Genomic DNA, 20386 nt, shown 5'->3' on the forward strand with positions numbered 1-20386 from the left:
GGAAGTCCCCAAATATGTATTTTTTAAAAAAACAATTTGTAATGCACCTAAAAAATTGCCAGTCACTTGCTAATTATAACAGAAAGGTAAAAGTTCTTTTTTCTGTACTTCTTGTACTGTAGCTTGCTTATTTCCTTCATTTAATTAAGGTATTTATTTTAAAGCCCCAAAGGTAATTCTTATTATTTAAAATTACCTTTTTCTAAAGTGGTACTACATGTGCCACACAAAATTCAAAAAGAGCAAAAAGGAACAAACTAAATTTCCTTCCTTTCCCTAACTGCATTCCTTGGCTGGGAGGGAAGCCCTGTTCTCGGTCTTCCACAGGTCACTCTGCTGTCTGCCAGGCTGGTAAACAGGATGAAGCCCAACTGCTCAGCCTGGCACTGAGGGTCCCTGTCACTCTCTCGAACCATCCTTGTACTGAAGCCCTGTGCACCAGTTAGCCTAACCTGAATCACCATGACAGGCAAGTTTCTGCCACTGATTAATTATTTTTAACAAGTTCTGTCTCAGACAAGGTGGTACTAGTGGTAAAGAATCTGTCTACCAATGCAGGAGACACAAGAGATGTGGGTTCGATCCCTGGGTCGAGAAGATCCCCTGGAGGAGGGCGTGGTGACCCTCTCCAGTATTCTTGCCTGGAGAATCTCATGGACAAAGGAGCCTGGTGGGCTACCATCCATGGGGTTGCAAAGGGTCGGACATGACTGAAGCAACTCTTATATGAGGGTAGTCATGGAGGCTTTAATTGGTCAATGCACAAAACTGGTACGGGAAAACAGTGTGTATGTATGTATGTGTTCCTGAGAGAGATCCTTGGGGAAGCCTGCAAACCATGAGGGGTTAGAAAATGGTGTAATACAATGTTAGAACTGTAACAAAATTACAGATCACCTAGTCCATACTCTTCTCATTTTACAAATGAGGAGACAACACCAGGAAACACTTCCTAATAAACACAGATTAAACACGAGTAAATAAACTAACCAGAAGGACACAGCTTGGTGACTCTGGCTAAGTTTATTTGAGCCTTGTCTTCCTTTGCCGTGAAGCTGGGACTAGGTCTTCCTGTCACCTCACCATGAGATCCTGCCTCCCTGAACGGTCCTCCCACTGCTCCAGGCTCCTCCCTTTCTTCAAGGCCCAGTCATTTTAAAAACCTGGTCCAATGGCTCCGCCTGGCCACCAGCATTTACTAATGTCATTAAAACAATAAATTTTGTTAAGATAATTCACTTACCACAAAATTCACCCCTTTGAAGGGTACAATTCAGTGTTTTTAGTACACTGAGGGTTGTGTAATCATCACCACTAGTTCTAGAACATTTTCACCATCCCCAAAATAAACCCCGTATGCACTGGTAGCCCACTCCCCTACTGCTCCCACCTGCAAACCACTAACCCACTTCTGCCTCTAGAGCTTTGCCTATTCCGGACATTTCATGAAGAGAAGCATATAACATGCAGCCTTCTGGTCTACCTTCTTTAACTTAGCATAAGATTCTCAAGGTCCATCCATTTTGTAGCATGAATCAGTTAATTCCTTTTTATCACTATAAAATTCCATTGTATGGGTACACCAATTTATTTTATCCATTCCTCGTTTGATGGGTATTTGGGTTGTTTCCCTTTTTTTTGGCTATTATGAACATTGATGCTGTGGGCAATTCAGTATACAAGTTTTTGCAGGGATATATTTTCAATTCTCTGGGTGTGTATATAGGAGTAGAACTTCTGGGTCATACAGTCCCTCTGTGTTTAACCTTCTGAGGAACTGCGGGATTGTTTCCCGCAGCGGCTGTGCCACGCCACATTCCCACCAGCACTGCTCTGGTTTGGCTGGTCCTTGCCCACACCTGTTAATGGATTACATCGATGCTAACTGATCGTGAAGCTGCATCTGATTTTTAATTTTTTTTCCCATGTGGTTTTGATTTGTATTTCCCTAATGACTAACTTAGGAAGATCCCCTGGAAGAGGGCATGGCAACCCACTCTAGTATTCTTGCCTGGAGAATCCCCATGGACGGAGGAGCCTGGCGGGCTACAGTCCATGATGTTGCAAAGAGTCGGATATGACTGAAGCAACTTAGCATGCAAGCACAATGACTAATTTAAGCTGAACAGCTCTTCATATGTGTGTTGGCCATTTGAGTATCTTCTTTGGAGAACTGTTCAAATCTTTTGCCCATTACAAATCTGGACTAATTTTATAAGACATTGCTATTCAGCTTCAATTTAAGTTTATGGGCCTGGGATTTTAGGGTCAGCAAGGGCCACTCATATTGTCCAGAAGGTTCTGTTTTCTGGGAAACGGTAAGAATATCCTCCCTATTGCTAAGAGAGACCGGCACTAGGCAACATTTAAATAACCGGTCTGTTGTTGGCACACTTGCCTGTTTCCACTTCCTGTGTCTCCCTTCCAGCTCTGAGTGACAAACCAAGGCAAGCGCCTGTGATCAAAATGCCATTTTCCCAATTACAGCTGATTATCCCCTGGTTTTAGGATTAAATGACATGGATTTAATTTCTATACCCTGATTAAGGCAATGATCAAATCCTTATACATATGCCTTTTGAAGATGGATGATTATCAACCACACACTCTCTGACTGGAGAAACTCAGGGATGTCGACAAAACGTAGGGGACAGAACAGGAAGACACCATGGAGGTGGGAGACCCAGATGCAGGCAGACTACAGAGCAGGCAGTCTTTTGCAGTTTCTTCCCTTTTACTATCTCTAAATTCAGAGGTTCTTGAAAAGGGTCTATTGTTTTCTTCTAATGTAGGGGTCAGTGTGACAGGGTTAGGGAGTAAGGCGGCTCCAGTGGTTGGGGTCTTCTACAAGCAGGTTTTAAACACAGCTTGCCTAAGGGCTCTGAGTACTATTTGAGACCTAAACTCAAAAGCATGAGAGGTAATGAGGGGTTTCAAAAGCAGCCTAGTTAAATAAGCATGATAGCATCTAATTTCTATTTTTACTTTTCAAATTTGTGCCCTACAAAAGTAATTAAGAAGGTAATACACAGCTGCATTAGTCATAAAAGCCCCGAACTAGACATAACCCAATGTCCACCAGTTAATGAATGGATAAATAAAACATGGAATACACATACAGTGGACTATTACTCAGCATTAAAAAGGACTGAAGTACTGATACCTGCTATGACATGGTTGAACCTCAAAACATTATCTAGGTGAAAGAAGTCAGATACAAAGGACTACATATTATATGATTCTATTTACATGAAATTTCCTGAAGAGGCAAGTCTACAGAGACAGGAGTAGATTAGTGGTTGCCAGGGGCTGGGGGAGTGACAGGAAATGAGGTATGACTGCAAATGGGCATGGGGTTATCGGGGGTGCTGAAAATGTTCTAGAGTTGATTGTGGTGATGGCTGCACCACTCTGAATATATCCAATATATGGTAACAATACCATTGAATTATAAACTTTGTATAGGTGAATGGTATGGCATGTGAATTATATAGCAATAAGGCTGTTGTTTTAAAAAGTAATACATACACATTTTATAAAAGACTGAAACAATATAAGGTATAGTAAACTAAAAGTTCCCTGTATCTGTATTGGGCTTCCCTTGTGGCTAAGCTGGTAAAGAATCTGCCTGCAATGCAGGAGACCTGGGTTCGATCCCCTGGGTTGGGAAGATCCCCTGGAGAAGGGAAAGGCTACCCACTCTAGTATTCTGGCCTGGAGAATTCCATGGACTGTATAGTCTGTGGAGTATCTGTATTGTTTTAGAATTTTAAGTTACAATTTTGACTTTTCATTGAATGCCACTGTAAGTGAAAAGTGAAAGTCACTCAGTCGTGTCTGACTCTTTGCAACCCCATAGACTATACAGTTCATGGAATTCTTCAGGCCAGAATACTGGAGTGGGTAGCCTTTCCTTTCTCCAGGGGATCTTCCCAACTCAGGGATCAAACCCAGGTCTCCTGCATTGCAGGTGGATTCTTTATCAGCTGAGCCACCAGGGAAGCCTTGCACCAAAACCTAATGTTTGATTAGATCCTATAAGAAGTTTCCTCATGCTACTTTCGTGTACTGCTGTTCTGAGGACCAGTTATGGGCAAAGCACACTTTTTTTTTTTTTAAACTAAAATTAACTAAATATAGCACTTTGGGAACAAATTATATTCTAGTATATTAAGGGGATGCCCAGCAATGGCAACCCACTCCAGTACTCTTTGTGTGGAAAATTCCATGGATGGAGGAACCTGGTAGGTTGCAGTTCATGCGGTCGCTAAGAGTCGGACACGACTGAGCGACTTCCCTTTCACTTTTCACTTTCATGCTTTGGAGAAGGAAACGGCAACCCACTCCAGTGTTTTTGCTCGGAGAATCCCAGGGACGGTGGAGCCCAGTGGGCTGCTGTCCACCAGGACTGCAGAGAGTCGGACACGACTGAAGTGACGCAGCAACAGCAGCAGGACCATGAAACCATGGAATAAAACAGAATTCTATAGGATAGTTGAGAAATTTTTCTTGGAGCTTTTTTTTTTTAAACAGCCCCACCTCCTCAGCCCAGTCTTCCCAACCAAAAAATAGTAACTAGTGATTATCTTTCAGCTGAGCAATAATTTGACTATAAGTGCCAAAACACATGTAAGGATTTATCCATGATAAGAGACCATACGAAATGAACGAATGTATAACACTGTGAAGGAATGCTCACCTTTATCACATGGATGCTGAGCATCATGTATCTCTTTCTCTAGGAACCATCTTCTAGATGCATCTGAAAGAGCAGCAGTTTTCTTTTCTGATTTCAAATGAAAGTCTTTTTCTTCAGCTTCCTCCCACTAGATACAATAAAAAAAAAAAATGACATAATGACTGCGCTAAATGCAAGTTCCTACAGTGAAATAAGCCTGTTTGTTTCCTCTCCTTGGTATTAGGCAATCTGGGTCCCTATCCTGGCTCAAGGCTGTTGAAGAGCCTTGAAAGCAGAGGCACTTCTGACGTCCCTACCACTCAAAGCCTCAGTGCCACGTAAACATGTAGGTCCCAGCTGTCACTGAAATAATTCATTTCAGTACATTTCAGATCTCAAATATTAAGGGACTGAGGTGTTTTGGGTTTGGTTTTTTTTTTTTTTTGAGTTTTTAAAATTAAAGGGTGGAAAGGTGTCCTTGCGAATGAAAACCATACTCCAGGAAGTCGTGCAGAAAAGTTCAAGGATGTAGTTTTCCTGATGATCTTGGAGACAGGATACCAACCCTAGACTGCCTACTCCAGACTTCTTCATGTGAAAAAGAAAAATATTTCTATCTTGCTTGTAGTTACAGTTATTTTGGGTTTTGTTACTAGTAGCTCTCTATATATTTCCTAACTGTTCAAAGTCTTTTATGTTATTAGTATAAAAAATTCAGTGAATTAAAGTGCTAGTATACAATGAGCCAGAACAAATACAGGAAGCTGGAAAGTTGAAACACTGATGTAACTGAGAAAGACACTCATTCTTGTCATGTCCTTCTTGCCTGTGTGCATGCCAAGTTGCTGCAGTCCTGTCTGATTCTTTGCGATCCTACGGATTGCAGCCTGCCAGGCTCCTCTGTCCATGGGATTCTCTAAGCAAGAATACTGCAGTGGGTTAGTCATTCTTAGGTGGCATCAATATTGGACTTTTCTGAGCAATACCTATTAAAATTAGATCATCTTTAAGATGTTTTTGAACAAAAATTATTTGGTTGATGCTTTTGCCACTTGATTACATACTATTTCAAGATTTAAATAACAAGAAGTTTATAACATGATTCTTACCTTTTTAGCTTCTCCTTCCATCATGGCGTTTAATACTTCTATTTCTTTCTTCCTGTTTTTCCGAAGGAGTTTAGCTATTTCCTGGTAACATTCATTTCGGTGTAGATCACTGCACCTTTGTTTATGTAAAGCTTGAATTCGCCAGTCAGTATTTAGACATGCTTGTTCCGCTTTCGCCAAATTTTCTTCAATTAACTAAGAATTCGTAAATTTCAGAAACAAGATCAGACTTGACTACATAAAATATGGTACATCCATTCAGTGTCTCCAAGTGTCCATTACAGATGTTCACAATTCTGGCTGCATATTAGCATCACCTCAGTGTTTAAACCAATGTCCAGGCTCCAGCACAAACCAACTAAATTGCTCTCTGGAGCAGCTGGATACTGGTACTTCCAGAGCACTCTCCAGGTGGTTCTAATGTACAGCCAAGGTTGAGAACTTCTAGGCTAAGGGGCGGGGAGAATTAAATAATTTCCATGTTTTAATCCTTTGAAAAGGAGTCAGAAGAACTTATCTTACAGACTGGACAAAAGCCTGTAAGGAAAAAAGGCAGGGGGTGTTATTCTTGGGGAAACAGTCAAGGCACAGAACAGAGGCAGGGAGATCTTACACTTATTCCTGGCTTTTGGGACAAGGCCCGGCCCCGCCATAGACCCATTTAACATTTTGCTAAAGGGATAACAAAGTTCTTCCCTGAAGGCCTCAAATTCCATTTCAATTCATTTAAGTCAGCATTTCTGAAAGGATACTCCCCCCAAAATTCTATAAGTTTAAGAAAATTTCTCAAAGATTCACAATGTACCATATATCTTCAAATCTGGCATGAAAAAGCCTAACTTTTAAGACAGCTTTTTCAATACTTGTCATCTCCATTTTATTTAACACTAAGTTACTGATATTCTACAGAATACACTTGGAAAATGCTGGCTTATATACCAGGCAGAGACCTGATGTTTTGCAACTAATCTACTCAGGTATAATTTCTAAGACTTAATGTAGGACAGTATCATTCACAAAGTTATTTCCCTTGTATTTTCTTACAAGTCCTGAAATTGTCAAGGAGTATAAAAGACACATGGATATGCTGTCAGTGAAACCTGCAAATAAAATAATGTTGAGTTTCTAGGAATTGTGATGACTGAAGCAAAGAAACTAACTTTATAGGGTTCAATATTGAATTCCTTCTTTAAAAAGAACAGTAGATGGAAATTCTCCCCTCTATAGACACTAAATTTACCATGTTTACCTTATGAATTTTTTGGTTCTGAGTTTGATCGGTTCCTATCAGTCTATGAAACATGTGTTCTTCAAGATCCACTTTCTGTCTATAGGCATCTGCATTTTCCTTCATTTCTTTTGCAACAGCTTCTTGATTTCTAGAGAGATTCTGCTAAAAAAAAAAAAAAAAAAATCACCAATTGATACAGTAATAATGCTAGAACACAAAAATGATTTTTCTGTTTTTTAGAATACCTAAACTATAATCATCTAATTTTCAAAGTAAAGAGCAAACAGTGGTGAGTGACATCAGTGGAAATAAGAGTAACGATGTCTGAAAATTCTCATCTCTAAAGGCACCGAGATCACTGGCAAAACAAGCTTTTTCAGAACTCTGGAAACTAACTGAAGGCTTGCAGCAATCTGGGGAGCATTTATTCATAGAAAATGGCTGAATCTTAGATGCACTTTATGGCATTTTAAACTTGTATTATTCCTATTCCATGCCACACCTAAGTTCTGCCGCTGGCCTTGAAAACTGGTAGCCTGGCAGTCAATGGAGGGGGCAAAATGGACTCCCTCAAACTCCCATTCCCAGAGACCTGTCATCACTTGACCTGGAAGACCCTCCTCCCAAAGCTGTTTTTACTTGACCTGACTCAGAACTCATGTACAGCCTTTCCCTGGGGATGTTTGCTGAAGACAAACAGGGGAAACTGTTGAACATCGTGGCTGTCTGAGGCAGTGGATCACAGAGCAAACAACAGGCTAATCAAAAAGCTTGGTAGGAAAAGCTGGGGAATTGGATGTCTACGTGCATGTGTCAAAGTGTGCACGTGCCAAGGGCTGTGTGAATGCTCAGACCTGAGAAGGTCCTAAGCTTTCAACTCTGATGAATTGAGGTTTTGTGAAATCAGGAAATGAAAAGAGCTGTCAACTGCCTAGCTGAGTGTGGAAGGTGTGTCACAATGTGATCCACACACAGCCCCTTGGCAAAGGCTGGAGGCTTACGGTTCAAGGGACCTAAGGAGATTTTGTCCAGTCACCAGGTTACCTGAGTAGAGATTTCAGTGACTATGCATGACAGAAAATACTTTATAGAATTTAGAAAAGTCACTAAGCAAAGAAACAACAAGAAACCCTAGGGAAAGAAGAGACTCTGATTTCCAGATTTGTCCTATTATTTAAAATATCTTGTTTTCAACAAAAAATGACATGATATAAAAACTGAGAAGGTATGGTCCTACATATTCTGAATAGACATTAATCACATGACCTCCAAGGAAGAAAGAAAAATGGACAATTAACACATGAGAAGATGCTTGACATCATTAGTCATCAGGTAAACAACAAGTCTAATTGAGGAACATTCTACAATATATCTGGCCAGTATGCTTCAAAAATATAAATGTCATAAAATATAAAGACTCAAGAATGGTTCCAACTTAGAATAAAGAGACATACAACTGAAAAAATACATTATCTTAGATTTCGTTTTGCTCTAAAGGACATTTTTAGGACAACTGATAAAATGTGAATAAGGTTTTTTATAATAAATAATGTTAATTTCCTGATTTTGATCATTGTACTATGATTGTGTAATAATCCTTGGTTTTAGAAAATATAAACTGAATTTTTTAGGGCAAAAAAGCATCAAGTCTGCAACTTACTCTTAAACAGTTCGGAAAAAAAAAATGCATATATGTAAATTGAAAGAGACGATAATGCAAATTTAGCAAAATGTTAATACTGAGAATCTAAGAGAAAAAATTTTGAAATTCCTTGTATTTTTCTTGCAAATGTTCTGTTAATTCTGAAATCATGCTTCTGATGCCACCATCCCACCTCCCCCAAACGATAGTTAAAAAAAATAAGCTTAGTTCAAGTGAATTAATTCTAATTCAAAATCATAAGAAACTCAGTGAAAGTGTCAATCTCTGGGGCTCAGATTTAGAGAAAGTTCAGTGCAGAAACTTAAGTGATTTAGTTAAGAATGGCTGCTATGTTTTAAATCTTATTTAATGTGAGCAACAGAGAGTCACACGCATGTTTGCATATCATATGCAAATACCTGTTACATATTTGTAGTTATCACTGATTTCAAACTCAGTCTGACTTTAAGAGGGTTGAGAGAAGTGAAAACTTATGGTTTCAACATCAAGTAAGTGAGCAACGTAATGCATTTCCTCAATAATAAACATTTATATCAGTACCAAAGTTCTCTTTTCCAGTGTCATGGAAACTGAATTATATGTGCTAAGGTAGGTACCTGATGATTTGATTCCAGAAGGTTTAAATTTAAAGTGTGCTTTACAGCTCTTGTCTGCTTTACTTTATAGGATCCTTGTGAAGTACTGGCTTAATTTTGCAGTCACTATCACACAGATATAAGAAAACCTAGTAAGTCAGTAAAAGATCCTGAGGCAAAATCTGGGGCTTACATCTGGTGCTTCAGACACTAGAGTAAGTTGTTAAGAGAAACATGAATTAAAGAATTACAACAAACTCTGTGCATTCTGGCTACCTTACAATCCTGGATGACACTGTACTCTTCTTGAAAAAACACAAACAAAATGAACGTTAAAAAACCTCGAATAAATACAGCCTAAAAAGAGTCTGTACAAGCTCTGCTTTTCTTACACTGGAAATTGTTGATTTATACCTTCTCATAAAGTCTTTTTTGTGATTCGAGTTCCAGATGTCTCATTTCCAGGTCTTTGGCTGTGGCAGCAATTTCTCGATCTCTCATGTGTACCTATGGCCAAATAACAAACTGTGAATATCAAAAATAAATAACAAAAATAATTTTTGTTTAATAGATTTAGTAATCTTGTAATATGAACAAACCACTAAAAGCATTTAAAAATAATAGATACTGGGTTTCTGAAGCCAGAGTAATTCACAATATATTAACATTCACGGTGGAATCCAGAAATAATGTCTTGAGTTAAAGTTAAGTGTAATTTTCTAAAAAAGAAAGCACAATTACCATATGCTCATTTGCCCAGGCTGGGAGAACAGATGGCAGTTCTTTCCATATTACATTAGCCATATTATGAGTTAGAAAAACTTGAGCAATTTAAATTCACAGTGGATGAAAATATAAAATGTTTAATCTTATTTGATATAACATTTATTTAATGTTCTTTTTGATTAAACTGTACCTTTCTAAATTCAGTTTGGCAACGAGTAACTCCAAGTCAAAGTGTACTGTAGTCTAGTCAACCTGTGTGTGCCCTGCTTGGATTCAGCCAATTTAAAGTTCACCTTTCTCCAAAATCTGATTACTTGGAAGCATTTCACGCCTATATACTAGAGGGTTTGGATAAAGGACTCTTTACATAGAGAATCTTGGGAAGTGTCTTAAATACTTGGCTGCCTAAAGTCCTCATTTTTTGGGGGGTGAGAATAACACAATATGTGTTTCCGAACAAAAACTAAAACAAAAACTAAAAACAAAAACTAAAATTAGCATCTAATCTAAACATATCATCTAACCAATAAGCAGTTAATGACTGCATTACTATTTCTGTGCACAAGGCAAAGTGTTAGATATTGTAGGCACACTATCAAATATAACAGAGAAACAGTAAAAATGAGAATATAGTGGGATGTGCAAGGACATACATCCAAGGAGTAAAAGAAAAAACCACAGACTGAAAACCAGTTCAACATAAAGAGGTTCCTGAGATAGCAGTTAGCTCAAAGGTAGGGATACTTGAGTTGATGGACCAAGAGGAGTTACAATGCTAAAAGGCAGAGGAGAAGTTTGGCAAAGCAAAGAATGCTTTTTAGGAATTTCAATTACAGAAACTCTTTAGCTTATGAATTTTCAGAGGTACAAAGAGCCATGTACCACAGCAGAACAGATCAACTCTGCTGTTACTAACAGATGTGTCACTCTGGACTCAAGAAGTCTCTCCTGCTGGCCCCTGAATTGTGAGTAGAGAAGCTCCTGCAGTTTAGCAGGCTCAGAGCTCACTGTCAGGACAGGGAGTTGGAAGGGCAAGAGGCTAGAAGGGGAGGCAGAGGCCGATCACGCCGCTGAAAGGACTTGACAGGATGCTTTCACCAAAACACTGCCTTCACTATCTCAAAGGAATAAAGAGATCACAGAATTCTAAGCCTGAAATTACTTTTGGGGAAGAACAGACTTTTCTAGAATAATGAATTATCAACCTCATTTACTAGATGAGATTATTAAAAGGAATCATTAGATTTTAAAGAATTTAAAATTAGTTGGCTTTAAACAAAGCATTATCTCATACTATAAAAATAAATGATTATTAATATATAAAAAAATTTCATATGTGATCAAAACCAAGTTTTAAACTCTAAATTAGTTTATAAATTCAATGCAATCCTAATAAAAATTCCAATAGGATGGGAAGATTCAGGGAGAGAAGGGAGAGAGAAAATTTTCAGTCTATTTGAAACGATAAACACTTGAGAATACTGAGGAAAACTGAAAAGTAATGAGGCCTGCTAATTAGTAAAACATTACACAGGTGTTATTCCAACAGTGGTACTGGCTTAGGAGAAGATCAAATTTATAAGGGAACTGAACATTTAATAACCATCAGCTGACAAATGACTTTTGCTCATATTCAACAAAAGCTGTTGGGAAAATTGACGTGCCTTTGGAAAGAAGTAAGCTTGGTCCCTAACTCATTTCTTACATTTATCAATAATTTTCAGACATCAGGGGCTGGCAAACTTCTGGAAAGGGTCACAGAGTTAAATACTTGAGGTTTTGTGGGATGTAGTTTGTTTCAGCTGTTCACCTCTGCCATTGTAGTACGAAAGAAGCTAAAGGAATATGTAAACAGGTGTTGACTATGGTCCAGTAAAACTGTGTTTATGGTCACTGATATTTGAATTTCACGTTTTAAAAAATCTAATATGATTTTCATGCCATGAAATATTCTTTTTCTTAACCACTGAAAAATGTTAAAACAATTCTGTCTTATGATGAGCCTTACAAAACAGGTGGTCTTGGAAGAGTCAGATGTGCTGGTGCACAATAATCTACTGACCCTTAAGACAGAGATTAAAAAATCAACAGAAAAACACAGAACTAGAAAAAAACTGCATAAGTGGTAATAGTAATGTGCTAAGTCACTTCAGGTGGGCCCAACTCTTTGTAACCCTATGGATTGCAGCCCACCAGGCTCCTTTGTCCATGGATCTTCCCAGAAAAAAAATACTGGAGTGGGTGGCAATTTCCTTCTCCAGCGGATCTTCCTGATCCAGGGATTGAACCTGTGTCTCTAATATCTCCTGCATTGGCAGGCAGGCTCTTTACCACTAGAGCCATGGTAATACAACCTTAAATGGGAAGGTTAATGAACATGACATAAAACCTAGATATCATAAAAAACTAATGAAGTCGGTTACCCAAAGATTAACATATTTTACCTGATGAAGAAAAGACACTGTAAACATTCTTGGAGACATGCAACACAGAGGAGAACACAACACAAGGAGAACATTCACAACAGACGGAAGGATGCATGCCCCAACCGTCTGCTGGGTGGCTGCCCAACACCTAAAATGTGACCAGTGTCACCTCACCCAATTGAGGTGTGCAGCGAGTATAAACTGACTGCTAGATTTCAAAGACTTAGTACAAACAAAAGGTAAAATAGTTCAAAGATGTCTGTATACTAATTACATATTGCAGTGATAATTTCAAATATACCGAGTTGAATGTTACTAAAATTAATTTCACCTATTTCTTCTTACTTTTTAATGTGGCCATTAGGAAAGTTAAAATTACCCACATGGCTTACATATTTCTGTTGGACACTGCTGCCCCAAATGATAAAAGAGCCTGTGTAAACTGATAGGAAAAGGAGTAACTTGGTAGAAAGATGGACAAATGATTTAGTTATGCAATTTACAGATCTACAAATGGCAAATGAAAAGATAGTTAACATCACTAGCAAAAAAAAAAAACCTACCTCAAAACCAAAAACCATTTTTCACCTATCAGACTGGCAAATACTAAGACTGATACACTCCAAATTGACTAGGGCATGAGCAGTCTTATACTCTTAAAATAGCTTAAGTGGTTTCATCTTTGGAGGACGATTTGACATTCCTCGGAATTTACTCAACAAAACTGTGTGGAAGTACTCAAAGATTTGTACTGAGAATGTACAGTCTGGCACTGTTTTGTACAGCAAAATACTGCAAACAACCTAAATATCCAACAGCAGAGGATTAAATAACCAATGACATGGCCATAAAATGGAATACTATGCAACCATAAAAAATAATTTATCTCTGGGGATGAAATAAGAGAAGAGTGGAGAAGGTCCATTTTTAACTCTAGGCTATGTGTAAATTTTTATATTAAAAAAAAATTTCCTTTACTTCACAATTAACTTCATGGTTAATTGATATTTCCATTTTTAGAGAACCAGTCATCAAAGACCCTTGTCAACTTGACTCATTTTCCTGAAATTCCTAAAATATTTAACCATTAATAAAATACAAAAGAGAGTAAGAATAGCTGGGGGATGGGGGAAACTATATAAAACTAAAGGGGCTATTTAGTATTCATTGTGAATTCTAGGAACAATATTTAACTTGAAGGTATTTGTTACATTTAAATGAGAGTAAGTGGAGATAATGTATGAGAGTTAAGAATAATAAACCTTTCTCTCAATTTCATCATCCAGTCTTCTTAGCTCCATTTCACGCTGATCTTGTTGAAGCTGCAGGAGACGTCTTCTTGCAGCATCTTGTAAGTGCATTTCCTTTACTTTCAACTCTCTTCTCACAGCAGCTAGTCTTAAACACACAATACATCAAGAGGAATAAATAAAATCATTTCCGAATATGTATTTAAACGGAAAAATACTATGTTCCACAACAACGAAAGGCCTGAAACCTATTTTAGCCTGCTTTCCCAGTTTAACTGGTGCCATCATAACAGGGCTATTTTTATAATAGAATGAAAAGTGCTCAGTTAGAAAACAAGTCTGCATTCATGAAAATGACAAGTGTACGTGACTGTAGCCAAATTACAGCTAAACTGGCTATTTCTTCATACTTAAATGTTCTCTTTAACAGGTCTACTACTCAGATCACTTCAATACAACTGATATCTTTTACCTGAGAAAAGAATGCCAAAAAAATACTCTGATGTTACTAAAGATTATGTATGATTATTCTTTTAGAATTTTTGCAGAAGGCTAATGGCTCAGTTCAGTAATTTTTTTTAACCCACACCATAAATCTGTTTCATAAAGTCCTATCCAAAAATAATCAATAAACACTTACAAAAGTGATTTTCCCAATAATTAGGGTTAGTGTTAATACTTACCCCATAATCTTAATCAACTTAAACATTTTGCCTTATGTTTAAGGCAATACTTACTTTTGAGTAGCATACTTTTGAATACGCATTTAGTACTTCTTTCCCCATCTTCCAAAGTATGAAATGCACAATGAGAATAGCATTCTGTGTTTCAATTTTTAAGTCTCAAAGGTATGTTTAAAACACAATTTTTAAAAATTATGGAAAAAATCATGCTCCTCTTTTAATTTTAAAATTTAAATTTTAAAATTTTCCATAATTTTTAAAAACTGTGTTTTAAACATACCTGTGAGACTTAAAAATTGTCTCTTAATCTGTGTGACTTGAAACATATTTACCCAGCACTGTGGTACAAGGCATTTGTGTCCACTGTAAAATAACATTTCTAAGTAACAATATTCTTCCAGGTACCTTAGATCATGTATTACTTCTGAATAATCAGAGCAAGTTATATCATACTCAGTAGAGTTTTAGAATTACATTTTACTATAGGCCAATTTTTTGAAAAGTGTATTACAGTTTCTTTTTATTAACTTAAATATATGCTTAATGGTGCTGGGAGCCGGCATATTGCATATTGAGTGAGGATCTGTAATAGCTCAACTGGAATTCTATCACTGCCGGGAGCCAGCGTGAGGCACTCCGCCCATGACAAAGGTCATGAGGAAGGAGGCTCGGCATACGCAAAGGCGGGATCGAGCCTCAGGAGTCCCCCTGGAAATTCTCGAGCATCTACCCCCAAAACCAGAGTCTGCCTACTTTCTGCTTTGTGCTTTCACCTACACCTCTGACTTTACGGGGGGCTGTCTCCCACTACCTCTCTCTGAAAAAAGAGTTAGCTTACAGCTCCAGTTAATAATTCTTGGATGTGACAGTGTTTCAACCTACAAACTCCTTTGGAAATCCTCTAGCCTGCCTGAATGGGTTTTTCCGGCCACATGTGATTGTTCAGAGCCTCCCAACTGTGAGAGGCAGGAGATGTTCTAAACTGCCTAAACACAGATTCCTTTGAGTAGTTAAAAGATTGATTAGAAATTGTATTGGTGAAGGGTTTTTCACTTGTTGGGCCAATGTTTGCTGCTAAGTCTCCATACTCCTTACCTACTGTGTCCTTGGCAGTGTATTGATTGATATAATGGGTGTATAGAAATGTAAAATGCAGCTTTGTCCAATGCTTTTTGGAAGGCTGGCGCCTGACTTTGGAATAATCACCTTTAGAGAAAGATAAGTTTCTTAAAATGTTAACAGGCCTCCGGGCCAGAAGATGATGTCTATCACCTGAACTTTTGCATATGATAAGTTTACAGGAAAAAAGCCTGGCTTGCTGCATGACTCTACCCCTTCCCCCATTATCCTCTATGCATAACTTAAGGTATAAAAACTACTTTGGAAAATAAAGTGCGGGCCTTGTTCACTGAAACTTGGTCTCCCCATGTCACTCTCTCTCCCAAATTCCAGCTGAGTGTCCATCTGGAGCGCGGATGTCCTCTGCGACCATTTATTTGCCTGGGCTTCTAAGACCCACTCGAGAAGGTGTCTAAGGTGGGGCACCTTCCGCTATTCGAGAGGGCGCCTGCGGCCTCCGTGGTCAGAGCTAACCTGGTGTCACGGGTTATATTGATTTTCCGCGTAAACCAAGCCACTCAGCTTCTTTTCTCCACTGAATTTTCCTACTGAGCTATCCTTATTTCAGCCGCTTTTCTCCACTGAATTTCCTCACTGAGCTATCCTTATTCTATTATTCTTTATATCTTTGATGAATAAATAAATATAAATAGGTCGCCGACGCCGTCCCCGCTTCGAATACCCTGGATCAGCCGGGGCTGGACCCCGGCAAATGGAAATAGCAGAATTGGGTAATGACATATATAGTGAGGCTATATATAATTTCACAGTAGTGAAAAATGAAAGTAATACAAATTATTAAAATAACTCAGATGTCCAGCTTTATTCAAAGTGCTAAACACACCTCTGTCTTTGCTGTATCATCTTTTCCTCCTCTTGTAAGAGTATTTCTCTCCTTGTTTCCTCAGCTCTACGAAGCAGTTCCTGTTTTTGGTACCAAGCTTCATCTTCAACTCTTTGCTGGTCTACTTCAGCTTGCATTTCTTCAACTGCCTGCCTAAGTTGATAATGTTTATTATTGTAACAAAAAGCAAACAAGGAAACAGTCATTTAAAAGTCCAAGAACAACCACAACACAAACTGCACACCTGATTAACACGTAATTGTTTTACTTCTAGATGCAAAAATATCTTTAAAGATATTTCCTTCAAACTCTGATTTTATGCAACTACTTAATAATTTACATGCATTTTTCATAAAGCCTTTATATTTATAACAGATTTTGTTTTTATCAAAGAACAAGCAGAATTACCTCTCTCTTAAGTAATCCAATTCATCATTCCGTATTCTTTCTCGTTCTTGTGTCTGATAGTCCACAATGAACTTGGGATATTGATTAAACACTGGATATTGCCCTTTTGTCAGTGCAACAAAAGCATCAAGCATGCTGTCTGGATGGATATCAGTGGGTGTGGTATCCAGGAGACGATACACCTCTCTAATTACAGCACTTATATCCAGGTTATTCCGATGGTGAAAAAAATACTGTAAGAAAACTTTGTGATTAAACTGAGATTTACAGAGTAATGCAATTATACTCATGTGTTATATAAAAAATTATATAACAATTTATTCATTGAATAAAACAAATTTAAACATGTAAATGTGAATTTAGCTGTAAGAGAGTTTTTTTTTTTTGCAAATTCACTGAAGCTTTTCTTAACCCAAGTTTTAAAATGAAGGTCCAGTTTCATATTCTCAAAAATGTAATAAAATCACACAACCGTATGAAATTGTGAAATAACACTTCTCAAAAATGAAGCCTTCCTTTAAAGTAACAGACTGTTTCAACAAGACAAATTCTTCTACTAGAATTTATTTCTCTTCAAAATCCAAAATACAGAAACTCAAACCTAAATTAGCCTTTGAAAACAAGTTTAATTTTCAAAAACTATCTGATAGTTTCCATATTATCTTGTTCCACTGGCAGATCCAAGTTCTAATATACATACACACATACATATATGTTCTTGTGAAGTGAAAATAAAATTTGATAGGAACCACAAAATAAGTAACAAACAAGCAAAACCAACTTACTTCATCCTGTCTACCAAAAGAACCTCTCCATTTAAAAACTTTCTCCAATGCTTTCTTTCAGTCATTGTCCCACTAAGCCTCAAAATTCTCATAGTTACCATCCTGCATATGTAATAAGCAACCAGATTATCACAGACCAGTTGGGTTACTGATAAGATCATGCACAGAATGAACAACTACTCAACTGTTAAACATCCTTTAAATAGGCAAAAAGCACGAAACTCCAATATTATCATGAAGCTATGATTTTAGGTGAGCAGTCAAGCTATAACTGACTACAGCTACATAAGGGCAAGGATGCAGTGGTATAACTTGTTCTCCACTATATTCCTACCATCTGGCACCAGGACTAGATATACAGTAGGCACTCAATAAATAAAACGGGTTTTTTTAGTTGAAACAAATGAAACTTGAGAACTATGACTTAACAAGGATATGTACCTCAAAATCATCTTTACGCTTACAGTTGAGCAAAGGTGCCCGAGAACATATGTTGTAGGCCACAACAGTCATCAGGAGGAACGAAGGATGGTTGGAAAAGACATTATCGAATAATTTGAGCCACTCCTCTCGTGTCAGTACTTCTGAGAACACAGTTTCAAGAAGAGGCCATGCATACAGCTAAAATAAATAAGAAAAAAAATGTAGTAGTTCTTGAGGAAAAAGTCATAACAGTCATTGCTCATGTGCTCATGTTTGGTTTAGATACTAAAATCATTATATTAAGAACATAATCATGAAAAGAGCTACCCTAACTTGGGTTCTTCTTTATAGACTTTCAGGAAAGCAGTTTAAGGAAGAAAAATAATGGAATATTGTTAAAAATATAACTAGTATTTTTTTATTATAGACTTTCAAGAAAATAGTTTTATTTATACCAGAACCAATGTTAACTTCCAAAGTAAGCTATGTTATTCTAAAAACCTTACACTTCTTACCTGGGAAGTTACATCATGATTTATGAAGTGTTGCAGGAGTTCCTTGTCATGAAATGCCAAAACATTTTCTATCATACTAAGAATATTGATAGGAGGATTAGGAAAATATTCAAACCAGTGTTGACACCAATTGACTATGAAGAAAAAAATTGAAAATTTATCTTTACCTTTCTGTATCATTACAGGGCTTTGCAGTTCTTAACTGTATCCACTTTTATGTCCTCAATATGCCCATTAATAAAGAAAACACGACTAAGTTCTAGAACAATACTTTATACCTACATTAGAGCCAGTCGATGAGAAAGTGTCAATTAAACAAACAAACCTTCCCGAAGTATTCTTGACGGTAGCTACAAGACTCTGGTTCCTGCTCACTTGCGTGCGACCTGTATTTAGATTTCCCCTGGTTAACAAAATGACCCTCCTAAAAGAGGTCCCTATTTAAGCCTTTGACACATGTGATCAATGTTAAATGGCAATCTCAAACGGACTAAAATTCATACCTAATTAAGAGTCCCATTTCTAGAAGACTGTTCTGTAGCCATGGTAACAGGTAACCACCACGGTCTGGTTTTAAATCTAATTGATCAACAACTTATTTCAGTAAATGTGACTTTGAAAACCAACCGATCAGTGACAGCCACAGCAGTAAGTATCCTCTAAAAGTCAGCCAGGAGAAAGCAGAATTGACTCTGCTGAAGAGGCTTCTAAGGCTGACTTTTTAACTCACTCTCACTTAATAACCAGCACAACCCCCAAAACAGTCTTTTCCCAAAAAAGTTCAGTAAGATGATCCTTTTTGCTCAGTGAACCTATGTCTAACCACCTCAGCTCTATGTAATTATTAAATTCTGATTTTCTATTTTAAATACTGAGCTGTGGCTTCATGTTTTGCTAAGATCTTTCTCAAATTAGCAAGTGAAATGTCTGAACAGAATACCAGATTAATAGTTTATAAGGTCCTTCCAATTCTAGAATTCCATTATTTCATTTATTAAGGACTTAGATTTGAGTTAATAATTCAGTCATAAATAAAATCTTGCAAAGACTAAGCTTTAAAAGAAGCATTTCAGCTTCTTTAACTGCTGCTTTTTTGGCGGGCAGGGGGATTTTTCTTGTATTTTAACTACTGCTCTTAGTAAGTTAACTTTTAAAAGAAAAACCCCAGTTCAGCAACATCTCCTTAGGTAAACACCTACAGTGTCCCAGACAGTGCTTGTTCTGGGAATTTTAAAACACCACGCACATACCCAAAGCTCTCTTATATCTAAGCTTCATCAATAGGACAGCTGTTTTCAATTAAGCAAGAGGGCATCCTGTTTTATATAGTGACTGTCTCTTCTCTTTTGCCGGGTGCCACCACACAGAAGCAGACCTAGAGACAGCACTGACCGAGAGCAGAAAAGAGACATGATCACTGCATGGAGGTCCTTCACTAAACCTGAAGCTTTTCCTCCTGGTTATAAGAGGAACCCTAAAGACTGATTAAAACTGACCTTTATCAACATACTCCAAATTATGCACAGAAGTAACTGTATCCTTCACAAGTTCTTGGCCCCAACTAGACCGTAACCTGAAAGCCAAAGCCATGGCTTATCCCCAAACAGGGCTAACATTTAGTCGAAGCTCAGTTTACTGAATAAAACTAGTTTGAAACCCTTGATGAAAATCCCTAGCTACTCATGCTGTCGTGGATCTCCTAGATTTAGATTTCATGTTTAGAAGAGAAAAATCAATTTCCTTAGTATAGAGTCATGTGTTAGCTACGTAACAAGATTTTACTGGAAGTAAAAAAAACACATAGTTGTGCATGCCTACCTAAATTAGATATAATCTATCTTTCTTATGGTAAAATATAATTTGCCATTTTAACTATTTTAAGCGCACTGTTCAGTGATGTTAATTTTATTCACAATGTTGTGCAACCATCACTATTTCCAAAATCCTTTCC

The 20386-nt window shown here is 37.6% G+C and overlaps 1 protein-coding gene across 8 annotated transcripts in view; it reads right to left on the reverse strand.

Annotated features, from left to right (window-relative positions):
• Window positions 1–20386, reverse strand: part of TBC1D31 (TBC1 domain family member 31) — a 65714-nt gene that overhangs the window by 5066 nt on the left and 40262 nt on the right. For 4 of the 8 annotated variants that reach the window (XM_055545913.1, XM_055545906.1, XM_055545909.1 and 1 more), the window contains 9 exons: window positions 18436–18569; window positions 17939–18118; window positions 16713–16945; window positions 16305–16457; window positions 13671–13806; window positions 9671–9763; window positions 7037–7177; window positions 5788–5982; window positions 4700–4826 (listed from right to left, as the gene is read on the reverse strand). In XM_055545913.1, coding sequence (XP_055401888.1) covers window positions 4700–4826; window positions 5788–5982; window positions 7037–7177; window positions 9671–9763; window positions 13671–13806; window positions 16305–16457; window positions 16713–16945; window positions 17939–18118; window positions 18436–18569 — 1392 coding nt within the window. Of the gene's footprint in view, window positions 1–4699; window positions 4827–5787; window positions 5983–7036; window positions 7181–9670; window positions 9764–13670; window positions 13807–16304; window positions 16458–16712; window positions 16946–17938; window positions 18119–18435; window positions 18570–20386 lie in introns of all 8 variants that reach the window. The other 4 variants (XM_055545910.1, XM_055545911.1, XM_055545908.1 and 1 more) reach the window with 1 other exon arrangement.

This window comes from Bubalus kerabau, chromosome 14 (genome assembly GCF_029407905.1).
Source record: "Bubalus kerabau isolate K-KA32 ecotype Philippines breed swamp buffalo chromosome 14, PCC_UOA_SB_1v2, whole genome shotgun sequence".
Taxonomy (NCBI): Eukaryota; Metazoa; Chordata; class Mammalia; order Artiodactyla; family Bovidae; genus Bubalus; species Bubalus kerabau.